At 43.0% G+C, this 24328-nt stretch overlaps 1 protein-coding gene across 2 annotated transcripts in view; it reads left to right on the top strand.

Moving 5' to 3' along the window:
• The window catches only part of THADA (THADA armadillo repeat containing), a 438996-nt gene that overhangs the window by 317478 nt on the left and 97190 nt on the right, over nt 1-24328 (top strand). Inside the window, exons 32-33 of one of the 2 annotated variants that reach the window (XM_075595760.1) lie at nt 17326-17714; nt 20753-20877. In XM_075595760.1, the coding sequence (XP_075451875.1) occupies nt 17326-17714; nt 20753-20877 (514 nt within the window). The remainder of the gene's footprint in view (nt 1-17325; nt 17715-20752; nt 20878-24328) is intronic. The other variant, XR_012800897.1, reaches the window with a different exon arrangement.

The raw sequence follows: 24328 nt of genomic DNA, 5'->3' as shown, positions 1-24328 counted from the left end.
TGTGACTCGGGAGCTTTAATCTTGAAAGCCTTGCTTCCTGAGCTAGAGCAGCTACCGGCACCTACTTTGGAGGTACGTATCTCCGGAAGTAGGGATTCCCCAAGTTGAAATTAATGGGGTTCTGCTCCAGTGACCCCCTGCTTCAAGCCTATATAAAAAAAAAAAAAAAAACATTTGCCAGCTTGAAATGTACATTTTCAGTAGCATCCAGATGCACTTTCTAATGTGTGCTCTTCTATAGACATAACAAACATCCCAAAATGCCTTGGTATACGCATTCAAATACAGGACTTTTAACACTCCCTGATAAAAAAAAAGTGATAGATTGGTTCACATCCACATTTGGTTAATGATGACTAGTTTTCAGAAATTATTTTAACAATGGTTTAGCAATCCTTGGGCCCAGATTAAAACAGCAATACTAGATCCCCCCTTTGAAATTTTTTTTCTTCCTTATTTTTATATGTAAAGCATGTGACAATGTATCGTTTTACATCCTTACCTAAACTGGCAATCATTTGGTGCTCTTGTTGTTAATCTCTAAAAATCCTGATTGAGAAATGGCGGCCTTCTGACTCGATGTTGCAGTCAGTGACATGCTGCAACTGCAATGTAACATTAAATTACTACGTGTAACACATTATTGTTACAGCTTTCAGAGTAGTAGACAGTTTGTGATACTTTGTAACCGAATTGCAGACCTCAAAAAGGTGTGTGAGAGCCTGTTTCAAAAGAGGAAGTGGATGTGACTTTTTAAATGGCTGCTCCCAAAGGATGATCAGTACATTAAAAAAAAAAAAGCAAAACACGTGAAATATTAGGGGGTGTATTTTTATAAATCAGTTTTGTAGTATTAGATAATACTGTACTTACTGTTTTTTTTTTTAATTCAACTGTTAATGCCATTTTTAATGAGTGTTAAAGCATGTTTTGATTTCTATAGCACCTCCTAAGCAGTGCAAGATCTTTGCAACACTTTACTGTTTGTGATCATTTGTTGCCAATGTTCCAAGCCATTTTAGCTGTAAACTGTAACAATTGATAATGTTACATTAGTACTATAATGATACATTGTAGCTGCTGAGTTACACTGACTAAAGCAGCCATTATATTAGTTCCACAATCAGGATTTTGACAGAATTATAACAGGAGCACCAAACGATTACCAGCTTAGGTAAGAATGTAGAATTATACAGGAATGTAGAATTGGCGTGTACATATAGCATATAAATGCTTTACATATACAAATAAGAAAAAAGTGGGATGTGGTATTGCTGCTTTAGAAATGGCATTAGAAATGTAAAAAAATGTAGACCGTATTATGTAATACCACAGAACTGATTTATTTTAAAAAGCATAGAATTTTTCACGTTTTGCTGCGTTAAATGGCTGCTTCCATGTTCTACTCCCTGAATAGTGCGCTGAATCATGTTCTTGCCATGGAACAAAGGTCCAAAAGTAAAATGTGTGTGTTTGAGTTGGGCTGTAAAAAACAAACAAACAATGTCTCACCCGTGTCTATTATGGATCACTGTACTGTAAATATACTAAAAGAAGAAGTGATATGAGATTTTACTGCACTCTGTAAGGACATCTACTGTATGAAGAAATATCACGTTGGTCCATTGCATGGTATCACAACTTAGAACAAATCTACACTTCTCCAGGACCAGTAGGCTACTAGAAAGGTTTCCCAAATGTAGAAATGGCACTTTATATCTCTACTAAAGGGGCTCTTGCTTTTCCTTGGGATATCTGATCACCTCCGCTTCTGTTGTCCATCATTGGTTTGCTCCTTTTGCATGTAGTACCTGATTCATGTGCAACTGGTATGCACCATGTGCTGTTAGCTGGTTTCTGAGGGAGGAGGACAGTTTTACGGCTTTAGAGTGTTTGGCTACAAACAACAGAACACCAATAAATTCCTGGGGATTGTGTGTCTCAGAAACAGTTAATTTACTTGAAAGACAGATGAAAAGATGTTTCTTGTCTAAAACGCACCCATTTACCAGGGACAATAGCACTGCAAAAATATATCATTTTGACATAAAATAACACAGCAAATGTAATTGATAGGCCTACATGTGTGTTTCCCTGAGAGAACTATTGGAAATGAAGCTTATAGACATGCAGTATAATTCTGTTTAGATCCTGAAAATCTTGGGAGGTCATATTTATATATAACATAGAAAAAGAACAAAAAGCACTCCGTAATAATAGTCGCTGGTGTGGGTGCAGATCCTATAATGAAGAATAAGCAATACGATACCGTTTGGAAACAAAATCAGCAGGCAGCACTCCAGAACTGAACAAATAAGTGTATTGAAAAAAAATAAACACAAAACCAACGTTTCGGTCCACGGTCCCATTCGTGGACCGAAACATTGGTTTTGTGTTAATTTTTTTTCAATACACTTGTTTGTTCAGTTCTGGAGTGCTGCCTGCTGATTTCATTTCCAAACGGTATCGTATTTCATATATATATATATATATATATATATATATATATATATATATATATATAGCAACTGTAAATATTACTGTATGTTCATTTGCATGTCTTAGACAGGTCTGCAACCCTGTCTTTCCCCATTGTCACCCAGCATACAGCGCTTCCACTGCAGCAAGGGATTCTGGGAAATGACATGCAAATGAGCACTCAGTGCCACCTTTTGTCTCAAGCTCGTATTACACAAGCCAATCCTCAAGCCAATGCATGCTGTTTTAAACACAGCTTTAAACAGAGGCTGGGATGAGATGCAAAGCCATTAGACCTACTCACATACATGTTTCAACCTTGATGGGTATCATCAGTGTGAGGCTGGTCTTAATGGCAAAGCAGGTTTGAGACTAGACTAGGTAATCACCGCTGTCATTAAGGTTATGGTGGGTAAAAAAAGTGACAAAAACCATCCACAGTAAAGCATAAAGCAACTGTAAATATTACTGTATGTTCATTTGCATGTCTTAGACAGGTCTGCAACCCTGTCTTTCCCCATTGTCACCCAGCATACAGCGCTTCCACTGCAGCAAGGGATTCTGGGAAATGACATGCAAATGAGCACTCGGTGCCACCTTTTGTCTCAAGCTCGTATTACACACATATATATATATATATAATCTACTCGCCCAACCAAAATATCTACTCGCCACCTAGTCCCGCCCCTAGTCCCGCCCCCAACCCCGCTTTAAAATAAAATATATAAATAAAATACATTTAATAAATTCCTAGTCAGAACAACATTCGTTTTTGACAAATGTATTTATTACATTATACTACAATTAGTCCTTGTTACGTGTGTGTGTGTGTGTGTGTGTGTGTGTGTGTGTGTGTGTGTGTGTGTGTGTGTGTGTGTGTGTGTGTGTGTGTGTGTGTAAATGTTGGATCTAGAAATAAAAGCCACAGGTGAATGACTAGTTTCCTGAACCCCTTAACCAGTGTCTGGACGTCCCCGCTTCACAATATCTAAAGCAGCAATCCCGCCTGGGATCTTACCTGATCCGCAGTCCCTCAATGTCCAGGTACCTCATTCCCGCAATGTTATAAGTTGGAGGGGATGTGTTCCCTACCTGTCTTCTGGGTTAGGGGGGATTCCGATGTCTTCCGTGTGAAGCTTGAGTCAGATCTGGAAGAAAGCAGTATAAGTTATTTTGGTGTAGTATAGGACAGTTAAGATGTATAGGGTAAATAAGATATCCAGAGAGGAGTAGAGAGGGAGGAGAGAGGGAGAAAGAGACAGGAGAGAGAGGGGAGAAGGGGGGAGACCAGAGAGAGGGGAGACGGGGGGGAGACCAGAGAGAGGGGGGAGACCAGAGAGAGGGGAGACGGGGGGAGACCAGAGAGAGGGGAGACGGGGGGAGACCAGAGAGAGGGGAGACCAGAGAGAGGGGAGACGGGGGGAGACCAGAGAGAGGGGAGACCAGAGAAAGGGGGGCAGGGGTGACTGACTGACCGGGGCAGGGGTGACTGATTGGGGGGGTACCTCTGGTGTCACACACATACTCCCATACACATTCTCCCATATATATACACACACACCCATATATACACACACTCCCATATATATATACACACACACACACTCCCATATATACACACACTCCCACATATATACACACACTCCCACATATATACACACACTCCCACATATATACACACACTCCCACATATATATACACACTCCCACATATATACACACACTCCCACATATATACACACACTCCCACATATATACACACACTCCCACATATATACACACACACACACACTCCCACATATATACACACACACACTCCCACATATATACACACACACACACACACACACATATATACACACATATATACACACATACACACACATATACACACACATATATACACACACACTCTCTCCCCCCTACACACACACACAAACACACACACACACACACACACACACACACACACACACACACACACACACTCTCCCCCCTACACGCACACACACACTCTCCCCCTACACACACACTCTCTCTCCCCCCCACACACACTCTCTCTCCCCCCCCCCTACACACACACTCCTCTCCCCCCCCCCCCCTTACTCACCGTGGATCGCTGTGGTCTCCGGTCTCTGTGACAGCCGAGGAAGCGGCAGGCCAGGTGTCGCCCTCGGCCTCGGCGGCTGTCACTGCGGGTCACCGGGTGGCAGTGAGGGATCCGGACACAGGGGAGAGAGGAGTGGGGGGGCTAGTGATGCGGCTGGTCACCGGAGGCTGGGGACACGGAGTTGGAGGTGAGATCGGGAGTGAGTGGGGAGATTTGGGGTGTCACGGGTGTCGGGGGGGGTCACGGGTGTTGGGGGGGGGGAGATTGGGGTGTCGGGGGGGGTCACGGAGGCCGGGAGAGATTGGGGTGAGGGGGGGTCACGGAGGCCGGGAGAGATTGGGGTGAGGGGGGGTCACGCAGGCCGGGAGAGATTGGGGTGGGGGGGGGGGCGGATGGCCTGATGGGAGAGGGGGGGCGACAGATGGCCCTGCAGGGGCCTGAGGCAGACAGGCGTGGAAGGGGCTGGCTTCCGGAAGGGGGAGGAGTAGAAGCGCTGAGGAGGGAAAGTTGCTGAGAGAGCCGGAGGCGGGGTAATCTCCCCCAACAACATGAACCCGCCTCCGGCTTTTTTTTTTTTGTTTCTCCAGCGCGAGCGCGGGAAAAACAGCAGCGCGAGCGGGAAAAACAGCAGCGCGAGTGTGGGAAATTTAAAAAACACACGTGTGCTGCTTGGGCCAATATTTACTCGCCCGGGGGTTAAATCCACACTCCCCGGGCGTGTAAATGTATATAATTGTCGAACACTGTATATATATATATATATATATATATATATATATATATATATATATATATATATATATATAATTTTACCAGATATAGGTCCGGAAAACAGACAGCACACAGCCAGGGAAGTACAAAAACACTGTATTCATAAAAAATACATGGCACTGCATCCAACGTTTCGGTCATCAGAACGTGACCGAAACGTTGGATGCAGTGCCATGTATTTTTTATGAATACAGTGTTTTTGTACTTCCCTGGCTGTGTGCTGTCTCTGTTTTCCAGACCTACATCTGGTAAAATTTTCTGTTCATGTGTGCATATGGGATAAGCATCAGTGGATCATCAGTTTACAGTGTGCCAACTGCCCTTGTTTTTTGTATATATATATATATATATATATATATATATAAACAAAGAGAAAACAGAGAGCGCACGCCCCATAGCGTAAAATTGTACATTTAATAAAAATAGGGATATGGAGAGGGATTAAAAACACTCACAAAATTAGTATTGAAACACACAATTTGTGATCATATCACCACCAACGAGGCAAGCACCGTCCCGGATCACGTCGACAGTCCAACAGGAAATCTCTGCCAATTCACCAGAAAGAGTTCATCCTCTATTGGATATCGCAGAAGATGTTCCACGTCTCAGCTTTCAGCATAGCATACGAGTAAGGCCTCAGTATAACTCCCTGCACGCTCCGGCCGTGATGACGTAATGCCGTGATTTGCATCCCTGACGCATTTCGTCACAACTTTGATATATTCTTGATTGATTTATTAATTTTTATATATGCATATTCATTCTATTTTCATGTAATTAGAGTGTATTTTTTAATTTGTTTGACACTTATATTATATTAATAGAAATAATTTATCTATCCTATATACAGGATTTAAGCATATTTTTTGGAATCATCACTTTTCACATATTTGCAGATTGCACATAATTTTATCACAAATTATTCACTAGCGGCGCTACTTATTTTTTCATATATATATATATATATATATATATATAATCAAAAAATAAATAGATGATACCGTTCTGTGGCTAACGAAATGCTTTTATTTGTGCGAGCTTTCGAGATACACTGATCTCTTCTTCCGGCGATGTTACAATGAATGAAGCAAGGATAACTTAAAAACAGTGTCTCTTGGAATGTTATCTGTGCTTGTCCTTCCCCGGGTGTGGATGTGTTTTATGGCTAGAGGTGTCAAAGGGTAACTGAAAGCAAGTGAAGAAAGAGTGTGTATGTGTATCAGTGTGAATAAAAATGAATGGAGAGCCCACAGTATAAACAGTGCTCTACACAAGGTGTGTATGGAGTGAGAGGGATATAAATGGTGTGGGTGGGTGTGGAAATATATAGATTATTGAAGCTCGGCTAACACGGTACTGATACCTCTACATATATATATATATATATATATATATATATATATATATCAAAAAATAAATAGATGATACCGTTTTGTGGCTAACGAAATGCTTTTATTTGTGCGAGCTTTCGAGATACACTGATCTCTTCTTCCGGCGATGTTACAATGAATGAAGCAAGGATAACTTAACTGTTATATATATAAAACTGTTATAAAAGAGACACTGTTTTTAAGTTATCCTTGCTTCATTCATTGTAACATCGCCGGAAGAAGAGATCAGTGTATCTCGAAAGCTCGCACAAATAAAAGCATTTCGTTAGACATAGAACGGTATCATCTATTTATTTTTTGATTATTGAAGCTTGGCTAACACGGTACTGATACCTCTACATATATATATATACTGAGTTAAGTTATGGTGAGTAAAAAAAGTGACAAAAACCCTCCACAGCAAAGCAAATATGCAAATATAACTGTATGCTCATCTGCATGTCTTAGGCAGGTCTGCAACCCCGCCTTTCCCCATTATCACCCAGCACACAGCACTTCCACGGCATATATATATATGAAACTGGCACACACTCTTCCTTGTCTTCACTCCCTTCTAGATTGTTAGCTCATTGGGGCAGGGACCACCTACTGTCTGTCTTAACATACACGTACTCTTGTATCATACTATATTATTGTCCTCCCTCCCACATTGTACTGCGCTGCAGAATATGTTGGCACCATATGATGACGCAATTCGTGAACGTCATGGGTGCGACCGAGGCTTGAGGTCTCGCTTTGGAACCGGCAGCATTTTCAATGTTCATGGCGTATTCCTTGCACATTAGCCAGATTAACAAAAATGTGGGCCCACAAGGCAACCACTTGTCATATATATGCCATGGGCATACTTGAAAACGAGAGGTAACTCTCAATGTATTACTTCCTGGTAAAACATTTTATAAGTAAAAAGAAAAAGATCGTACTTGTCACTGTAATTTGGGCACCCGATTTTATATTATACTAGCTGAGAGACCCGGCGTTGCCCGGGATGTGAAGCGTGAATAAGTATGTGTAAATGTTGTATTGTAAACTTGTAATGTTATGTGAATGTTATGTAATATATATAAAAATTGTATTTGTGAAAGAAAAAGAGTAGAAAGCACATGTATATGAGGGAAATTAACAACGTGCTACAACATCACGCGCTGCAGAGACTACAGAACAGCATGCGGCACGCCTTGCAAAAGAACAACTACGTCGTGCTATATCACGCGCTGCAGACACTACAGAACACCATGACGCACGCCTTGCAAAAGACCAACAACGTCGTACAAGATCACGTGCTGCTGAGACACCAGAACACCATGCGGCACGGCTTGCAAAAGAACAACAACGTCGTGCAACATCACGCGCTGCAGAGACACCACAACACCATGACGCACGCCTTGCAAAAGAACAACAACGTCGTACAACATCACGCGCTGCCGAGACACCATAACACCATGACGCACGCCTTGCAAAACAACAACAACGTCGTGCAATATCACGCGCTGCCGAGACACCACAACACCATGACGCACGCCTTGCAAAAGAACAACAACGTCGTGCAATATCACGCGCTGCCGAGACACCACAACACCATGACGCACGCCTTGCAAAAGAACAACAACGTCGTGCAATATCACGCGCTGCCGAGACACCACAACACCATGACGCACGCCTTGCAAAAGAACAACAACGTCGTGCAATATCACGCGCTGCAGAGACACCAGAACACCATGACGCACGCCTTGCAAAAGAACAACAACGTCGTACAACATCACGCGCTGCAGAGACACCACAACACCATGACGCACGCCTTGCAAAAGAACAACAACGTCGTACAACATCACGCGCTGCAGAGACACCAGAAAACCATGACGCACGCCTTGCAAAAGAACAACAACGTCGTACAACATCACGCGATGCAGAGACACCAGAAGAACAGAAAATACGGCTGGCTAAAAATACACTACGAGCTACAACATCAAGAGCCACAGAGACTCAACAACAACATGAAACACGCCTTGCTAAAGACAGAACAATACGGCGCACATCAAGAGCACAACTAAACACAACAACACAGACAGTACAAGAACAACAACAACACACACATACTACATTAACGCATTCAACACATTACACTTTGCTACGCGCTGCTTTTCTATATAATCCACACATACTATACCACCAACATCCAAACGTCAACATTGGACACATGGACACTATATGCCGCTACTGTCAAGCAAAGAAATTCCACAAGGAATCAGCTGGAATGTGCTGCAGCAATGGCAAAGTTCACCTAGCACCTCTACACTCACCACCAGATCCACTTCTTTCATACATGTCAGCCACAACTTCAGAATCTAAACATTTTCTACAAAACATACGCAAATACAACTCCTGTTTCCAAATGACATCCTTTGGTGCTACATCTATAGTGGAACAAATAGGATTTAAAAGTACTTTCAAAGTACAAGGTCAAGTTTACCACAGGGCTGGCTCTCTGCTCCCATTACCAGAACAAGATCCACAATTCTTGCAAATTTACTTCATGGGTGATGAACAACAACAAGCTGATCAAAGATGCCATTGGATACACAATACAAGACGTGATATTGTCATCTCCTTACAAAGGATGTTACATGAACACAACCATCTCATTAACACATTCAAAACATCACTTGAACTCATGCCAACTGATGACTATAAAGTCATTATCAGAGCTGACAAAACACCAGTGGGCCAACATGAACGTCGCTTTAATGCTCCACAAATCAACGAAGTCGCTATTGTTATAGCAGGGGAACAATTTAATACACGTGACATCATTCTTCAGCGACGTGCTCATTCACTCACACGCATTTGTGAAACACATCGCTCATATGATGCTCTTCAATACCCTCTCATACTTTGGAACGGGGACGATGGCTATCACTTCAACATCATGCAAGTAGACCCAGCTTCCCAAGCAAACACTAAAAAAACTGTCTCCGCTATGGACTTCTACGCATACAGATTAATGATACGAGATGCATCGCAAAACCACATTTTACATTGTCGCCAACTATTTCATCAGTTTATTGTTGACATGTATGCTAAAATTGAAAGTGAGCGTCTTCTATACATACGTTTACATCAAAAACAACTTCGCGTTGATCAATACATACATCTAAAGGATGCTGTTGGCAATGATGGTCACGTTGACAACATAGGCAAAATGTTAATTCTACCAGCAACATTCACAGGAAGTCCTCGACACATGCACGAATATGCTCAAGACGCTATGGCATATGTTCGAGCGTATGGACGACCAGATTTTTTTATTACATTTACATGTAATCCAGCTTGGCCAGAAATAACAATTGAACTTGCGCATGGACAGGCACACAGCGATCGACACGACTTAATTGCCAGAGTATTTAGACAAAAACTAATCACATTAATTCACATCATCACTAAGACTTATATCTTTGGACAAACACGATGCTGGATGTACTCAATTGAGTGGCAGAAAAGAGGTCTTCCACATGCTCATATTCTTATATGGCTCAAAGAAAAAATACATGCCATAGACATCGATAAAGTTATCTCTGCAGAGTTGCCACATCCAGAAGAAGACCCAATACTATTTGCAATAGTCACAAAGAATATGATTCATGGCCCATGTGGAAACATTAATATTCAGGCACCATGTATGAAAGACGGTAAATGCACAAAAAAATTTCCTAAACCATTCATTGCAGACACACAAAGTGGAGATGATGGATATCCTCAATATCGAAGACGCGCTCCCACAGACGGTGGATACACAGCAACAATGACTATTCGAGGCAACAAAAACATCCAAGTTGACAACAAATGGGTTGTTCCATATTGTCCACTTCTAACTAAAATGTATAACGCACACATTAATGTTGAATACTGCAATTCCGTTAAATCTATTAAATACATTTGCAAGTATGTCAACAAGGGAAGCGACATGGCCATTTTTGGAATAACAAATGAACACATCAGGGACGAAGTTACGCTCTACCAGCTGGGAAGATATATCAGTAGTAATGAAGCCGTTTGGAGGATTTTAGCTTTTCCCATTCACGAACGACACCCAACCGTTGTTCACCTCACTGTTCATTTAGAAAATGGACAGAGAGTATACTTCACACCTCACAATGCAGAGGCAGTTGCTGCTCAACCACCAAACACAACTTTAACTGCCTTCTTTCAATTATGTCAACACGACTCTTTTGCAAGGACATTGCTTTATCCGGAAACTCCACGATATTATACTTGGAATACATCAACAAAAATGTTCTTGAAAAGAAAGCAGGGTATAGCTGTTCCCGGAACTGATGCCCTTGCAAGTGATGCCTTGGGCCGTGTGTACACAGTTCACCCAAACAACGCTGAATGCTTCTTTCTACGAATGCTACTTCATACCATTCCAGGCCCAACTTCATTTGACGCTCTTAAAAATGTCAACGGTCAACTTTGTGAGACTTATCGAGAAGCTTGCCAAAAACTTGGATTACTAGAGGATGATCAACACTGGAATACTACATTAGCCGAAGCTGCATTACACTCATTACCAGTAAAAATTCGCAACCTTTTTGCCATTATCCTTACCACCTGCAATCCATCAAACCCCAACACTCTATGGGACACATATCGAGAAAGCATGAGTGAAGATATACTTGCCAAAGCACAGAGAGACAATCCATCACTCAATGTTCACTTTTCACCTGAGATTTTCAACGAGGTACTCATATTGTTAGAAGATACATGTCTCTCTATAAATAACAAAACACTCCTTCAATTAGGTCTGCAAGCTCCACAACGTCAGCATAACGATGTACTCAATACGGACCTTATGCGAGAGAAACAATACAATATTTCGCTGCTCAAAGAATATGTTGCAACAAGAAAACCTATGTTAATTGCTGAACAACTTTACACCTATGAGAACATCATGGAGCACATCAACAATGGACAAGGTGCAATACTGTTTCTTGATGCTCCAGGTGGAACCGGAAAAACATTTCTCATTAATTTACTCCTAGCCGAAATCAGAATGCACAATGATGTTGCACTTGCACTAGCATCATCTGGCATTGCAGCCACTCTTATGGATGGAGGAAGAACTGTGCACTCAGCTCTTAAATTACCGCTAAACATTGCTCATGAAGAAAATCCAACCTGTAATATCACCAAAACATCTGGACAAGCACGTGTTCTTCAAATTTGCAAACTTATTGTTTGGGATGAATGTACCATGGCACATAAAAAAGCACTTGAAGCCCTTAATAGAACCTTGCAAGACTTGCGCAACAATAAACAAATTATGGGTGGCGCTGTCATTCTTTTAGCTGGTGATTTCAGACAAACACTTCCAGTCATCCCACGATCCACACCAGCAGACGAACTTCATGCATGCCTCAAGTCCTCTATTTTATGGCGACATGTTAAACATTTCCCATTAACAACCAATATGCGAGTACAACTTCTGGGCCACTCAAATGACCAAGCTTTTGCAGACACCCTTCTTCAAATTGGTGAAGGTACTTTACCTACTGACTTAACATCAGGTGAAATTGCTTTTCCCACACATTTTTGTAACATGATGACATCACTTCAAGATCTCATACATAACGTCTATCCAAATCTATTACGCAATTACACAAACCACCAGTGGCTCTGTGAAAGAGCCATCCTTGCTGCCAAAAATACTTCTGTCAATGACCTAAATAATGCAATTCAAGACATTCTTCCAAACACAATTACTCAATACAACTCAATAGATACAGTTGTGGATAACGATGAAGCCGTGAACTATCCAACTGAATTCCTACACTCCCTGGAACCATCTGGAATGCCACCACATCACCTTCGTCTGAAAGTTGGATCACCCATCATGCTACTTCGCAACCTCCACACACCTAACCTTTGTAATGGAACCAGATTGTGCATCAAAACATTGATGGCCAACCTAATTGAAGCTACTATCTTAACTGGCAACGCCAAAGGCCAAGATGTCTTCATCCCCCGCATTCCACTCATTCCTACAGACATGCCTTTTACTTTCAAACGGCTACAGTTCCCCATCAAACTAACTTTTGCTATCACCATTAACAAAGCACAAGGACAATCTATAAAGTGCACTGGTATCAACTTAGAATCACCATGTTTCTCCCACGGCCAGTTATATGTTGCGTGCTCTAGAGTCGGATCCCCACAACAATTGTACGTCTTTGCTCCAAGTGGAACTACCAAAAATGTAGTTTACAAACAAGCATTACAATGAACATACACTTTGGTACATTTCCATCATCTCTACATATTATCATACCAACATCAACAAAACAATCACTCACTCAATTCACTGCACTCATCTTTTATTACAAACAATTTCACCAACACACACTTCACGATTACATCAAATACACTACTCTCAACAATGGACATAAACATATTTCAACAAGCCTTTACAACAATTACATTTTCATAACTAACAACCTTAACAATTAACATACACTTAACAAAATTTCCCTCATATACATGTGCTTTCTACTCTTTTTCTTTCACAAATACAATTTTTATATATATTACATAACATTCACATAACATTACAAGTTTACAATACAACATTTACACATACTTATTCACGCTTCACATCCCGGGCAACGCCGGGTCTCTCAGCTAGTATTTACTATAATGCACAATTTGCATGGACACATAGATTTAAGCAATTAAAAATCTGAATAGGTGGTTCAACTGCTCCGTAGCACCAATGTTGATGATAGCAATGCCTACTCACCAGATGGAATAGGTTTGCAGGCAGTGGATATTTGAGGAAGAGAGCAGATCGCTCTTGAAACGCGTAGGGTGGAGGTTCAAGCCCCGCACACATTGGTGTAGTACCCCCGTACATCGGTGAATCAACGTGAGCTGCCAGCTAACCATCTCTTATAGCCGCCGACGAGTTGAACCAGCTGTTGCGGTTTTCCATTATTCAAGCGCCCTGCTTGGCGCCCTGCAGGAGTACCTGCTGACAAGTTGCGTCCACGAGCGGATAGAGACGCCAGCTAGCAGTGAGCAGCAGATAGACTAGCTCACGGTGGTCCGTGGCTGACATCGTGCTGAATCAGCTGCAGCTGAGTTCCATCTGCTCAGACGTGCTTCCTGGAGCTGCAGGAGTCCCTGCTGATGAGCTGCACCCACGAGCCGACAGAGAAGCCAGCTAAGCAGAGAGCAGCACACAGATGAGAGGGGATACTCTCTAAAATATCCACTGCCTGCAAACCTATTCCATCTGGTGAGTAGGCATTGCTATCATCAACATTGGTGCTACGGAGCAGTTGAACCACCTATTCAGATTTTTAATTGCTTAAATCTATGTGTCCATGCAAATTGTGCATTATAGTAAATATTAATTGTTATTAAATGATTTTATTGTCCTAAAAATACCATTTCAGTATTCAGCTGTTATATGTTGTCTTATATGTTGTTTGTTTAATGTTTCAACAGTATTACGCTATGTGTTGTGCTTTCTCTTTGTTTTCAAGCCCACCGTGAGGATCAACAATCTTCACAACCAACAGGCTTGGTTTTCGTATATCCTTTATAGTGGTAATATTTAAGCATATCCCTGCTTCAGCACAGGTTGCCCAATCAGTGGATCAGTCGATGACTGCATGACCTGTGCTGAAGCAGGAATATCCTTAAAACCTGACCTATTGGTAGTCCTAGAGGGCTGAAGTTGACCACTCCTGATCTATATAATTACATATAGAGTGCTATATAAATTAATTTTAATATGCAGTTTATCTATGCAAATGTAGTTGCACTATCTAGCAACAATGAATGTGTTATATGGCTCATAATGCGCTCCATGGGTTAGAATTGAAAGATGTAAGATGTCATCGACACAAGCTGGTGGTTTTTTCCTTTGCAACCCATTCCCACTATGTACGTACGTACGTATGTATGTATGTATGTATGTATGTATGTATGTATGTATGTACATCTTTTTATAGCGCCATCCATGTACATAGCGCCTCACAGCAGTAATACACCTGCATAATAATATAATGCACATAATAATAAACACATAATTGGAATAAGCGCTTTAGACATAAAAGTAACATTAGGAAAAAGTGTCCCTGCCCCGAAGAGCTTACAATCTAATTGGCGTATCTGATATAGCTTGACTATAATAAGCCATGAATATATGAAGAGTAATCCTTCAGCACTTCACTGGAAGCTGGCCTTGCGAGAAGAGGTGTGTTACCCGTGGCCGTGCAAAGCAGTGAAAAGTTACTGTACCCGGGTAGTTCTATAAATGATTAGACAAACAAGTCAACACCAACAGAATACAAAAACGAGAGCGTGTAAAAGACGCTCCTATGTAGCTGTGAAGTAATGTATATTGTGACATTCAAATGTGTGCCAATGTCAAACCTACTGTAATAAACCATGTGCAAAATATTGATATATATCCAATAATAGAATCGCACGAGTGTCTACTGATTCTATAACATACATAGGTGACTTTAGTGCACTGTATAATAAAGTGCAAGTGATAGTGAACAAAGTGAAAAGATCAAATGACATTTATAGAAAAAAGTCCCCCACTCAACCTTCAAGTAAGAAACGGTTTCCAAGTTTCTTCAGATAAAGTTGTCTTTCCAAAGGGAGCGGGGGGCATCGCCATTCATAAAGAGAGGGCGGAAGAAAAGGAAACTCCGTAGGGTGATAACGTAAGGGCCCTTTCATGTGGAGACTCGGCAATAACCTCCAAAAGTTATACTCCCAAACCAGTACGTGTATAATGGGCACATCACAGTCAGTGGCAAAGCTGTTGGCTGTGTGGTGGTCGTAGGTAATCTCAGGAGAAAGGAAGATCAGACCATAGCGCAAACATGTCAAATTCAACAGACTTTATTCACATTAAAACATGAAGTCCTGTAGAATGCGCACTTACAAGAAGGCCTTTTACACAGTAATAAAAGGGAAAACAGGATACTGCTGCAAGCGACGATCTCACTGCCTCCACAGCGCTGGCGTTGCCTGCTATTGGTTGCCTGCTATTGGTTGCCTGCTAGTATTACTTCCGGTAGCAGCCGTCCGGAAACCTCAACAGATCCAACAGCGGTTCTCTCTATGTCTGGGTCTGGGAAGATAAAGCAGGGGTGGCAAACTCCAGTCCTCAAATTCGACCAACCAATCTGGTTTTCAAGATATCCCTGCTTCAGCACAGGTGGTGTAGTCTTAGGCCTCGGTCCCGCTGCGCTCGTTGGCGCGGGCGGCAATGTAGCGAGTTCCCCACCAGCAGGGGAATCCTCGCGAGCCGGTCCCGGTCCCCCCTGGCGGCACAGCTGACTACACGCTGTGGCGCGTCAGCCGCTAGGAGACACAAGAGAATGGTGTTTCCTAGCATTGACGCGTCACGTGGTGTGGCTGTGAGACAATGGGGAGGGGATGCTTCGGGAGGAGGAGAGGCTTCCGGGAGCGGGGAGGAATGTGGAGTGAAAGCAGGTGCGTGCCTGTCTGTGTGTGTGTGTGTATGTGTGTGCCTGAGTGCCTGCCTCTGTCTGTGTGTGTGTGTGTGTGTGTGTGTGTGTGAGTGCGTGAGAGCCTGCATGTGTGTGTGTGTATGAGTGCGTGAGTGCCTGCCTGCCTGCCTGTGTGTATGTGTGTATGTATGAGTGCTCCAGCCCGAGTCCGTGGAGGGAGGGAGGGGGGGGGGGGGAGAGTAGCGGGTCCCTCCTGCAGCCCGTGGAGGGAGGGGGGGGAGAGTAGCAGCTCCCTCCTGCAGTCCGTGGAGGGAGGGGGGGGAGAGTAGCGGGTCCCTCCTGCAGCCAGTGGAGGGAGAGTAGCAGCTCCCTCCTGCAGTCCGGGGAGGGGGGGGAGAGTAGCGGGTCCCTCCTGCAGCCCGTGGAGGGAGTGGGGGGAGAGTAGCAGCTCCCTCCTGCAGTCCGTGGAGGGAGGGGGGGAGAGTAGCGGGTCCCTCCGCTCAAGCCACGCCCCCCCTCCCTGTCAAACCTCCCGCCCACCTCCCGCTCCGGCTCCCGCTCCCTACAGACCGCATATCGCGGTCTGTGTATCTCAGCGCACCGCCTGTCAGCAGTGCGGGTGCGCTGACTCTGGGAGCGGGTTCTTAGCCTTAGACTGAGCTACTGATTGAGCCACCGGTGTTGAAGCAGGGATATCCCGAAAACCTGACCTGTTGGTGGCCCTTGAGGACTGGAGTTGGCCACCACTGTTATAAAGGAATATACTTCATGTGATTTTATCCATGACCTGAATCATTTGTCGCTTCATTTTGTGGTGAAGAAATGGTTTGTCACCTGATCTCTCAACGGTCTCCTTCTCTTCTGATCTGTGATGGCACATTAGGAGACAATAAGCAGTACTGTAGTTGGTTATCCAGGCTGCTTAGTACAGCTTTACTGTTTAAAATTATATTGTTTAGATTCGGTTATGATCTGGCTAAAGAAAATAGTACAAAAGTGTTCTTTTTTTTTTTTTTTTTTTACCCAGTAAATCAAATAAACAAATTTTATTCATGTGTGTGTTTTTTCTGTATTTTCCCTAGAAATGGCTGGCTTCTGGGATGACATTGGCACTTGCATTGATGATTGTGACTTGGGAGAAGATGCTTCCCACACTCCAGCAGTACCCGGACTTGCTCAGTACAAACAAAGTGTATCACGACTAGTGTTAACAGTGCTAAGTCTCAAAGCTAATCCTGAAGGCGCAAGCATTGGTTTGTCCGATGCTGCCAACAGTATGAATCCCACCGGTCTGGTACAAAGTATGTTAAGATCAGACTTTCATGAAGTGCGCCTGTTGGCTCTTGAATCTGTGTGTCAATGGCTGAAGCATCGTGCCAGAGAAGCCAGAAATGTGTATGTATCTGCTGAAGTCGAGCAAATAATTTTTGAGATGGTAACAAAGGAGAACAATTCCGAGTGTTTGTGCCAGGTCAGTATGTGAAGGAGCACATTGAAAGCTAAGGTGTTTTTTGCACCAGTTGTAGTTGCAGCCAAAAGGGGAGATGTCATAGAGGAGGCCACTGTGCATGCTGGGAGAATCGCCCTATCTTGATCTGACCCTGAAACTCATGGTATTCCCACCCACGTTATTGGGATTGCCTAGTCATTCCCAGAGAATTATATGTTGCTGAATTACTGCTCCAGAAGTGGCTGTGTTGATGCATAATTTTAAAGCTTGTTTGATACGTACAGATGCAGCAATGAGTATCCGAACACTTGCCTTTGAAAATCTGGGGCAATACCCCAGAAATGCTGCAACATTTCTGCGACATTTCTGCAAACAGACTAATGGCCCATCGGATTAACACTGTTTACCGCTGTGTTACTCCGATGGGCCATTAGTCTGTCTGCAGAAATCTCACAGAAATGTTGCAGCATTACTGGGAGATTGCCCCAGATTTTCCCAGGCAAGTGTTCGGATACTCTTGGCTGCATCAGTATAATCCAATTCCATGTGTTATGCTCACCTCGGGTAAATTTACCATAACACCTGGAACTGGGTTAGTATTTCTGGAAGGATGGTGACCATCTTCTAATGGTTTAAGGTCCCCATTACACCTTAATCTTCGGTATGTGTATATACACACACACACACACACATATTAAGTTGGGACTTGAACTCCTGAACTGCGGTTACCTTATCATGCTTGGCAAACATATCATACGTAGGCCAAAATATGTAACTAAAACCCTAATTCAAATGAACTGTTAGAAATAGTTTAAGGCTTTGGTCCCGCTGCGGCCGCGGGCCACCAGCTCCTTACCTCCGGTCTGGATGTCCACGCTGGCTCCTTCCTGCGTGGCTGACTGCATGCTGTGACGCGTCAGCCAGCCGGAGCTACAAGGAGCTTGTGGTTTCGGCGAGTGCCGCATCACGTGACACGCAAGGGAATCAATCATGGATTGGATCCCAGCAGCCAATCCGATTTCCCCCCCTGCTCCGATTCCCCCCACTGCCCACAATCCCCCTTTCCGATTCCCCCCTCCTGTTCCGATTTACTCCCTTGCTCCGATTCACACCCCCCCGTTCCGATTTTCCCCGTGTGTATTTGTGTGTGTGTGTGTGTGCCTGTGTGAGTGCCTGTGTGTGGGGCTGTGGGGCTGTCTGCAGTGCTGCGCTGTGTTTGTGTCTGTGTGATGGTCCCGCCCCCTCACGTCATGGCCGCCCCCCCCCCCCGCGCCGGAAAAATGTCAACGCAGATCGCGGTGCAGTTAATTGCACGCGCCACCGGCAAGCAAGGCAGCTGTGCGGCAGCGGGGCCTTAGCCTAAGCTGTGCAGGCTTTTATGCTGCATGATACGTAATAAGACATAGTAAGAAGGAAGTAGTGTTGGGTTTTAGTAACTGTTGATGTGCTACCGCAGAACACTATTTTTCATGTAATTGTTCTGCACAATTGCTTTGAATTCTGATCTCAGACAGCGCTTGCACACTAAAGTAAATGATCAAATTGAATTAACAGTCTGTGATGGCTATTACATTTTTGTGAAAAGACACCTATATGTTTATTGATTCTCGGGGAGAATATTCATTTAAACATTCATATTTAAAAGGGATAATAAGCTTAAAAAGCAGCTCGCTCTGTGTGATCTGTTTCATGTCATTGCCCAGAAACATTGTGTACAGTTTAACCAGTGTGACGGTGTGACCTGTAACAAAGGATGCGTTACATTAACCAATGGAAGACCTGCAAACGTTTGTCCTTATCTCCTCTGTACGGTACCTTGTTTGCCAGAGCGGTTTTGTCGCTTTTATTTTACTCTGTTTACCTTAATCGTGTCTGGTTTGCGACCACTACCAGCTTCATAATGCAGAATCAATGACCAAACGTAAACGGATGTAAAAATTAACAAACAACCGTCTTTGGGTGTATTTTCTGATAATCTCAGGCGTTCTTCTATTATAATAATAATAATAACAACTTTATTTCATAAAGTGCTTTTCTCCCAATGGGACTCGGTGCTTCACAATTACAGTATAGTGCGCGGTACCCAGCACAATGGCATTTTACAGGCAGTCCCTGCCCAGATACAGTAAGCTTACAATCTGTGTTTTTGGTGAGTGGGGTACATGCAGCTGACTCCATGATTTGAACCCGTTCCGAAGTGCCATTGTTCTGAGCCACTCCTTCAGTATAAGCTGTAATGCAAAAGGCAAAAGCCCTAGGGTAACATCCACGCTTAAAATAGATAGGAAGCTGAAATGCTACGTGCTTTTAAGTTCTCATTTGCATGCCATTACCCAGAATACCTGTATGCAGTCTCACCATGTTATACATGTAGCAATTGGGTCAGTGAAGTTGGGATGGGGTCCTGTAGAAGACATGCAGATATATTCTTGGTTCCTTGTTTTTGTTTTTTCAGAAAGCGAGAATTGACTTAAATGGGCATACATAGAGAGTGCCATAAAAGGGAGAAATGGGCAGAAAGGGACACAAATAATTAAGAGACTCGTGTAATTATCCTGTTTGAATATCTATATTAACAGCCACACATTAAAGAAGTTATAATGGGTAAAAAAGTGCCAAAAACCATAATGTATTTAATGTGTGGTTGAAACCTACCCCAGCTGCAAATTGCAAAGTCAATATAACCAGCCTCACACCAATGAGACCTAAAAGGTCAAAAAAAGCCATCTCTGAGTAGGTTTACTAGCTTTGCACTTTAACCCAGGCTGCGCTGAAAAGTTGTGAAATGCGGCAGGTATACGTTTATAGGGTCCTATGTTAAAATGGATTTGAAGCAAAAGGTGACACTGTGTGCTCATGTGCATGTCATTACCCAGAATCCCTTGCTGCAGTGGAAGCACTGTATGCTAGGAGATCATGCTGAAAAGCAGGTTTGTGGACCTGTCTGAGACTTGTGAATGTGCTCACAAGTAAGATTTTTATTTGCAGTATTAATAGCAGAACTGTAGGAGGTTTGTAGTTCTGATAAAGTGTTATGATTCATTCCAATTGTTTTGCAGGCACTGAGAATCCTTTATCAAATGGATGTTGACAAGATATTACCAATGGCAAAACAGCATCTCCACATGGAGCCTAAACAGTTTTTAAGGAGGATTATAGAATTTGCGTCTATACCAAGCTACAGGTATTTTATAATGATATGATGACAGCTTTGCCTGAAGTGCGGAATCTACTGTGAACACATTGGTTTACCTGTTATTTAGGGTCCATCCAAAGATACTGTATACGTTTTATATATTCTGTATAAACAAGATATTCAGTAGGTATTATCCTCTGGTATTGCTTCAAAGTAGCAAAACGTGAAAAATCTTGTTTGTTTTTTTGTAAATCGGTTTTGTAGTATTAGATAATACTGTCTGCGTTTTTTTTAATTTATTTTTTTTAACTCCTAATGCCATTTTTCATGATTTTTTTTAATGTACTGATCATCATTTACAGCAACCGCTTAGAACGTCATATCCACTTCCTAGGCTCTCTCACCCACATTTTTTAGCTCTGCCCATTGGTAACAAAGCATCACAAACAGATCTGTTGCTATGTTCCAAACAGCAGACTGGCTATTACTGAAAGCTGTAACAATAATGTGTTACACTTGGTAATATAATGTTACATATCAGCTGCAGCATGTCACAGACTGCAGCACAGAGTCAGAAGGCCGCCATTTCGTTAGGCACACAATCAGGATTTTTACAGATTTATAATAGGAGCACCAAACGATTGCCAGCGTTGGTAAGAATTTAGAATACATTGTCACATACATTACATATAAAGATAAGAAAAGAAAAAAGGAAGGGGGAACGTAGTATTGCTGCTTTAACAAGCACTTTATAGCAGAATGACAAACTTTTAAAACTTTCTGTAGCAACAGAAAACTGATTCATAGCAAATGTACAAACTATTTACTGCTTGATACTTGTGTCCCCTTCCCCTAAATGGGAACATTTAACCAGCTCCATACGCCAAGTTGCTTCCTCAACGGAGAATGGAGCTATTAACAATGGTGTTCATCTTACATCATGATTAGGGCTGTAGCCTTAGGCCGCGCCTATAGTGCCGTCGATAGCGATTATTATTATTATAGTTATATTTCAGCCGGGCGGCGGCGGCGCGGGTTTCCGGTCATTTGATTGGTTTAAGGGCCATCACATGAGGTGTCAGCCCTTGAAAAATCAAATTTTGCCAGCTACCAGTTTTCACTCCGTCGCATTGTCGCCGTCGCGCTTACTATAAGCGCACGCGGCGGCGGTAATGCATTTGTTTTCGGCGACGTCGCCGGCACTATAAACGCGGCCTTAGTGCTCACCCCACTACCCTCTCTGCCTAAACATCTGTAGGAAACCCCTCCCGAGTAATGGACTCTCACAATCATTATTACCCCAGGTTAGGCGGGGACATTGACTGTAATTGGCCTGGTGAGGGGCCCCTGGAAAACGTGTGTTCCAATGACGCCAGCCCGATGATGGACATTATTGGTTGGCCTTCATCATGACTGCCATTTATTTCTCCTCCACATTGAACATTCATTTCCCCAGAATAGCTCACAGATCCTGTAGTAATAACCAGTGCAACCGCAGACCAGGAAGCCACTTTCTACAGATATGTTATACCAGGGGTGGCCAACTCCAGTCACTTTGACTGGTTGAGGAGCCACCTGTGCTGAAGCAGGGACCTCCTGAAAACCTGACCTGTTGGTAGCTTTTGAGGACTGGAGTTGGCTACTCCTGCGTTACAACAATTAACCTATACACATGAGCCATCCTTCTTATGATACCCACCATTTGGTGCACATTTAAAACTAGCAAGCAATACTTAATAAATAGAGCGTGATGGCCCAAATAAAGTTCCAGGGTTCACTTTTAAGACGATGAAGAATTATAAAGCTCTGGCATTTAACCCTTTTTGGTGCCATTTATTTATTTATAAAATGTTTTACCAGGAAGTAATACATTGAGAGTTACCTCTCGTTTTCAAGTATGTCCTGGGCATAGTTAATATGACAAATAATACATGGTTACAAATACAGTTATACAAATGAACAGGGTATACATTATATACAATACATTGAATGCACAGTTAGAGAAGATGTATATTAAAGGCTTATGTAACAGTTACAGACCAGACTAAAATGTGAGACAGCCTAAATTTTGAAAGAACTTAAACTGGTGGTGGATGTGAGAGTCTCTGGTAGGTTGTTCCAGTTTTGGGGTGCACGGTAAGAGAAGGAGGAACGGCCGGATACTTTGTTGAGCCTTGGGACCATGAACAGTCTTTTGGAGTCTGATCTCAGATGATAAGTGCTGCATGTGGTAGGGGTGAGGAGCTTGTTCAGCATAGAGAACATTAGAGGTTAAAAGATTAAAATTAGATTGGGGGGGAAGGGGAAGAGTGGGACGGCAATAACTTGAGGGGAAAAAAAAAGCCATTAGCATGTGTATGAGTGAACGCCCCTATAAAATACGGCCATCCCTTTGGATTTTGCTAATTGCACCTTACCGATGGCAGCTGGCCCCAGCGATCTGGTAACTCATAGGCAATGTTCTAGCACTGCCTGAGTAAATGTGCAAGGCCTATTGTAAAATAAACAAACCTGCTCTTATCTGCTCACAATTCAATTTATTAGACAACCCTGGTGGACTTAGAGAAACTCCAGACAGGGAAACTGCGCTGTAAATATTCTGCCAGCAGACGTTCAGTGCCTGTCAGCATTGCTGTTGGGGTGATTAAAAGGGCTAATTGCATTTGAAAATTAAGGCAGGGGCTGGGCAGACTTGCTTTAAGCCCAAACCATGCAAAAGGCCTGATAGCACCGAATGTTACCCATTAAATAACATAATTTGTGTTTTAACCTTTTTGAAGGTTGGAGAAACCGCCATTAGATTTTGGTGCAGTACATTGCAGAGACCGCTAGCCCTCAAAGGGTTAAGGCAGAATTCTAAAGTCCAACTTCAGCGCAGAGCAATGTATTTCATAACTGTTCACGTGACGCGGCTTTGATATATTGGGCTGCCCAGACGTCTGACGTGGCATGTTTAAGTTTGGGACTGTTGGAATGATCCTGCAAGTAAAAAGGAGTGTGCTTCAAATGTGCTCTGTATCCAGATGCCCCAAAGCTGTTGCTTTTATTGTAGCTTAACACAGGGGTGTGCAAACATGGGGGGGAAGGTGCGCAAGATTTTTCAGGGGTGGGGGCGGCGGTGGCTGCAGACGCCCCGCGCTCTTGCTCCAAGGCATTTAAATGAATGCCTTTTGCGTGAGGCCTCTGCAACTTCATTGTCCTTGTTTTCGGCAACGCGGCGTCAAATGACGTCACGTGACACCGAGAACCGGAGACAAGGTAAGGGATGGGGGGCCGCAGCAGGGAAAGATTGCCCCATTTTTTTAATGTAAAACATGTGACAATGTATAATTCTGCATTCTTACCTAAGATGGCAATCCTGTTCTAAATCTGTAAAAATCCTGATTGTGTGCCTAACTTAATGGCCGCCTTTCAGTTTCAATGAATCCTTCAGTCAGGGTAACTCAGCAACTGCAATATATCCTTAAATTACTAAGGTAACATTATCTATTGTTACAGT

Source organism: Ascaphus truei, chromosome 4 (genome assembly GCF_040206685.1).
Source record: "Ascaphus truei isolate aAscTru1 chromosome 4, aAscTru1.hap1, whole genome shotgun sequence".
In the NCBI taxonomy this organism is placed as follows: Eukaryota; Metazoa; Chordata; class Amphibia; order Anura; family Ascaphidae; genus Ascaphus; species Ascaphus truei.
The sequence above is the reverse complement of the archived record's forward strand: the minus strand, read 5'-3'. Positions and strand labels throughout refer to the sequence as shown.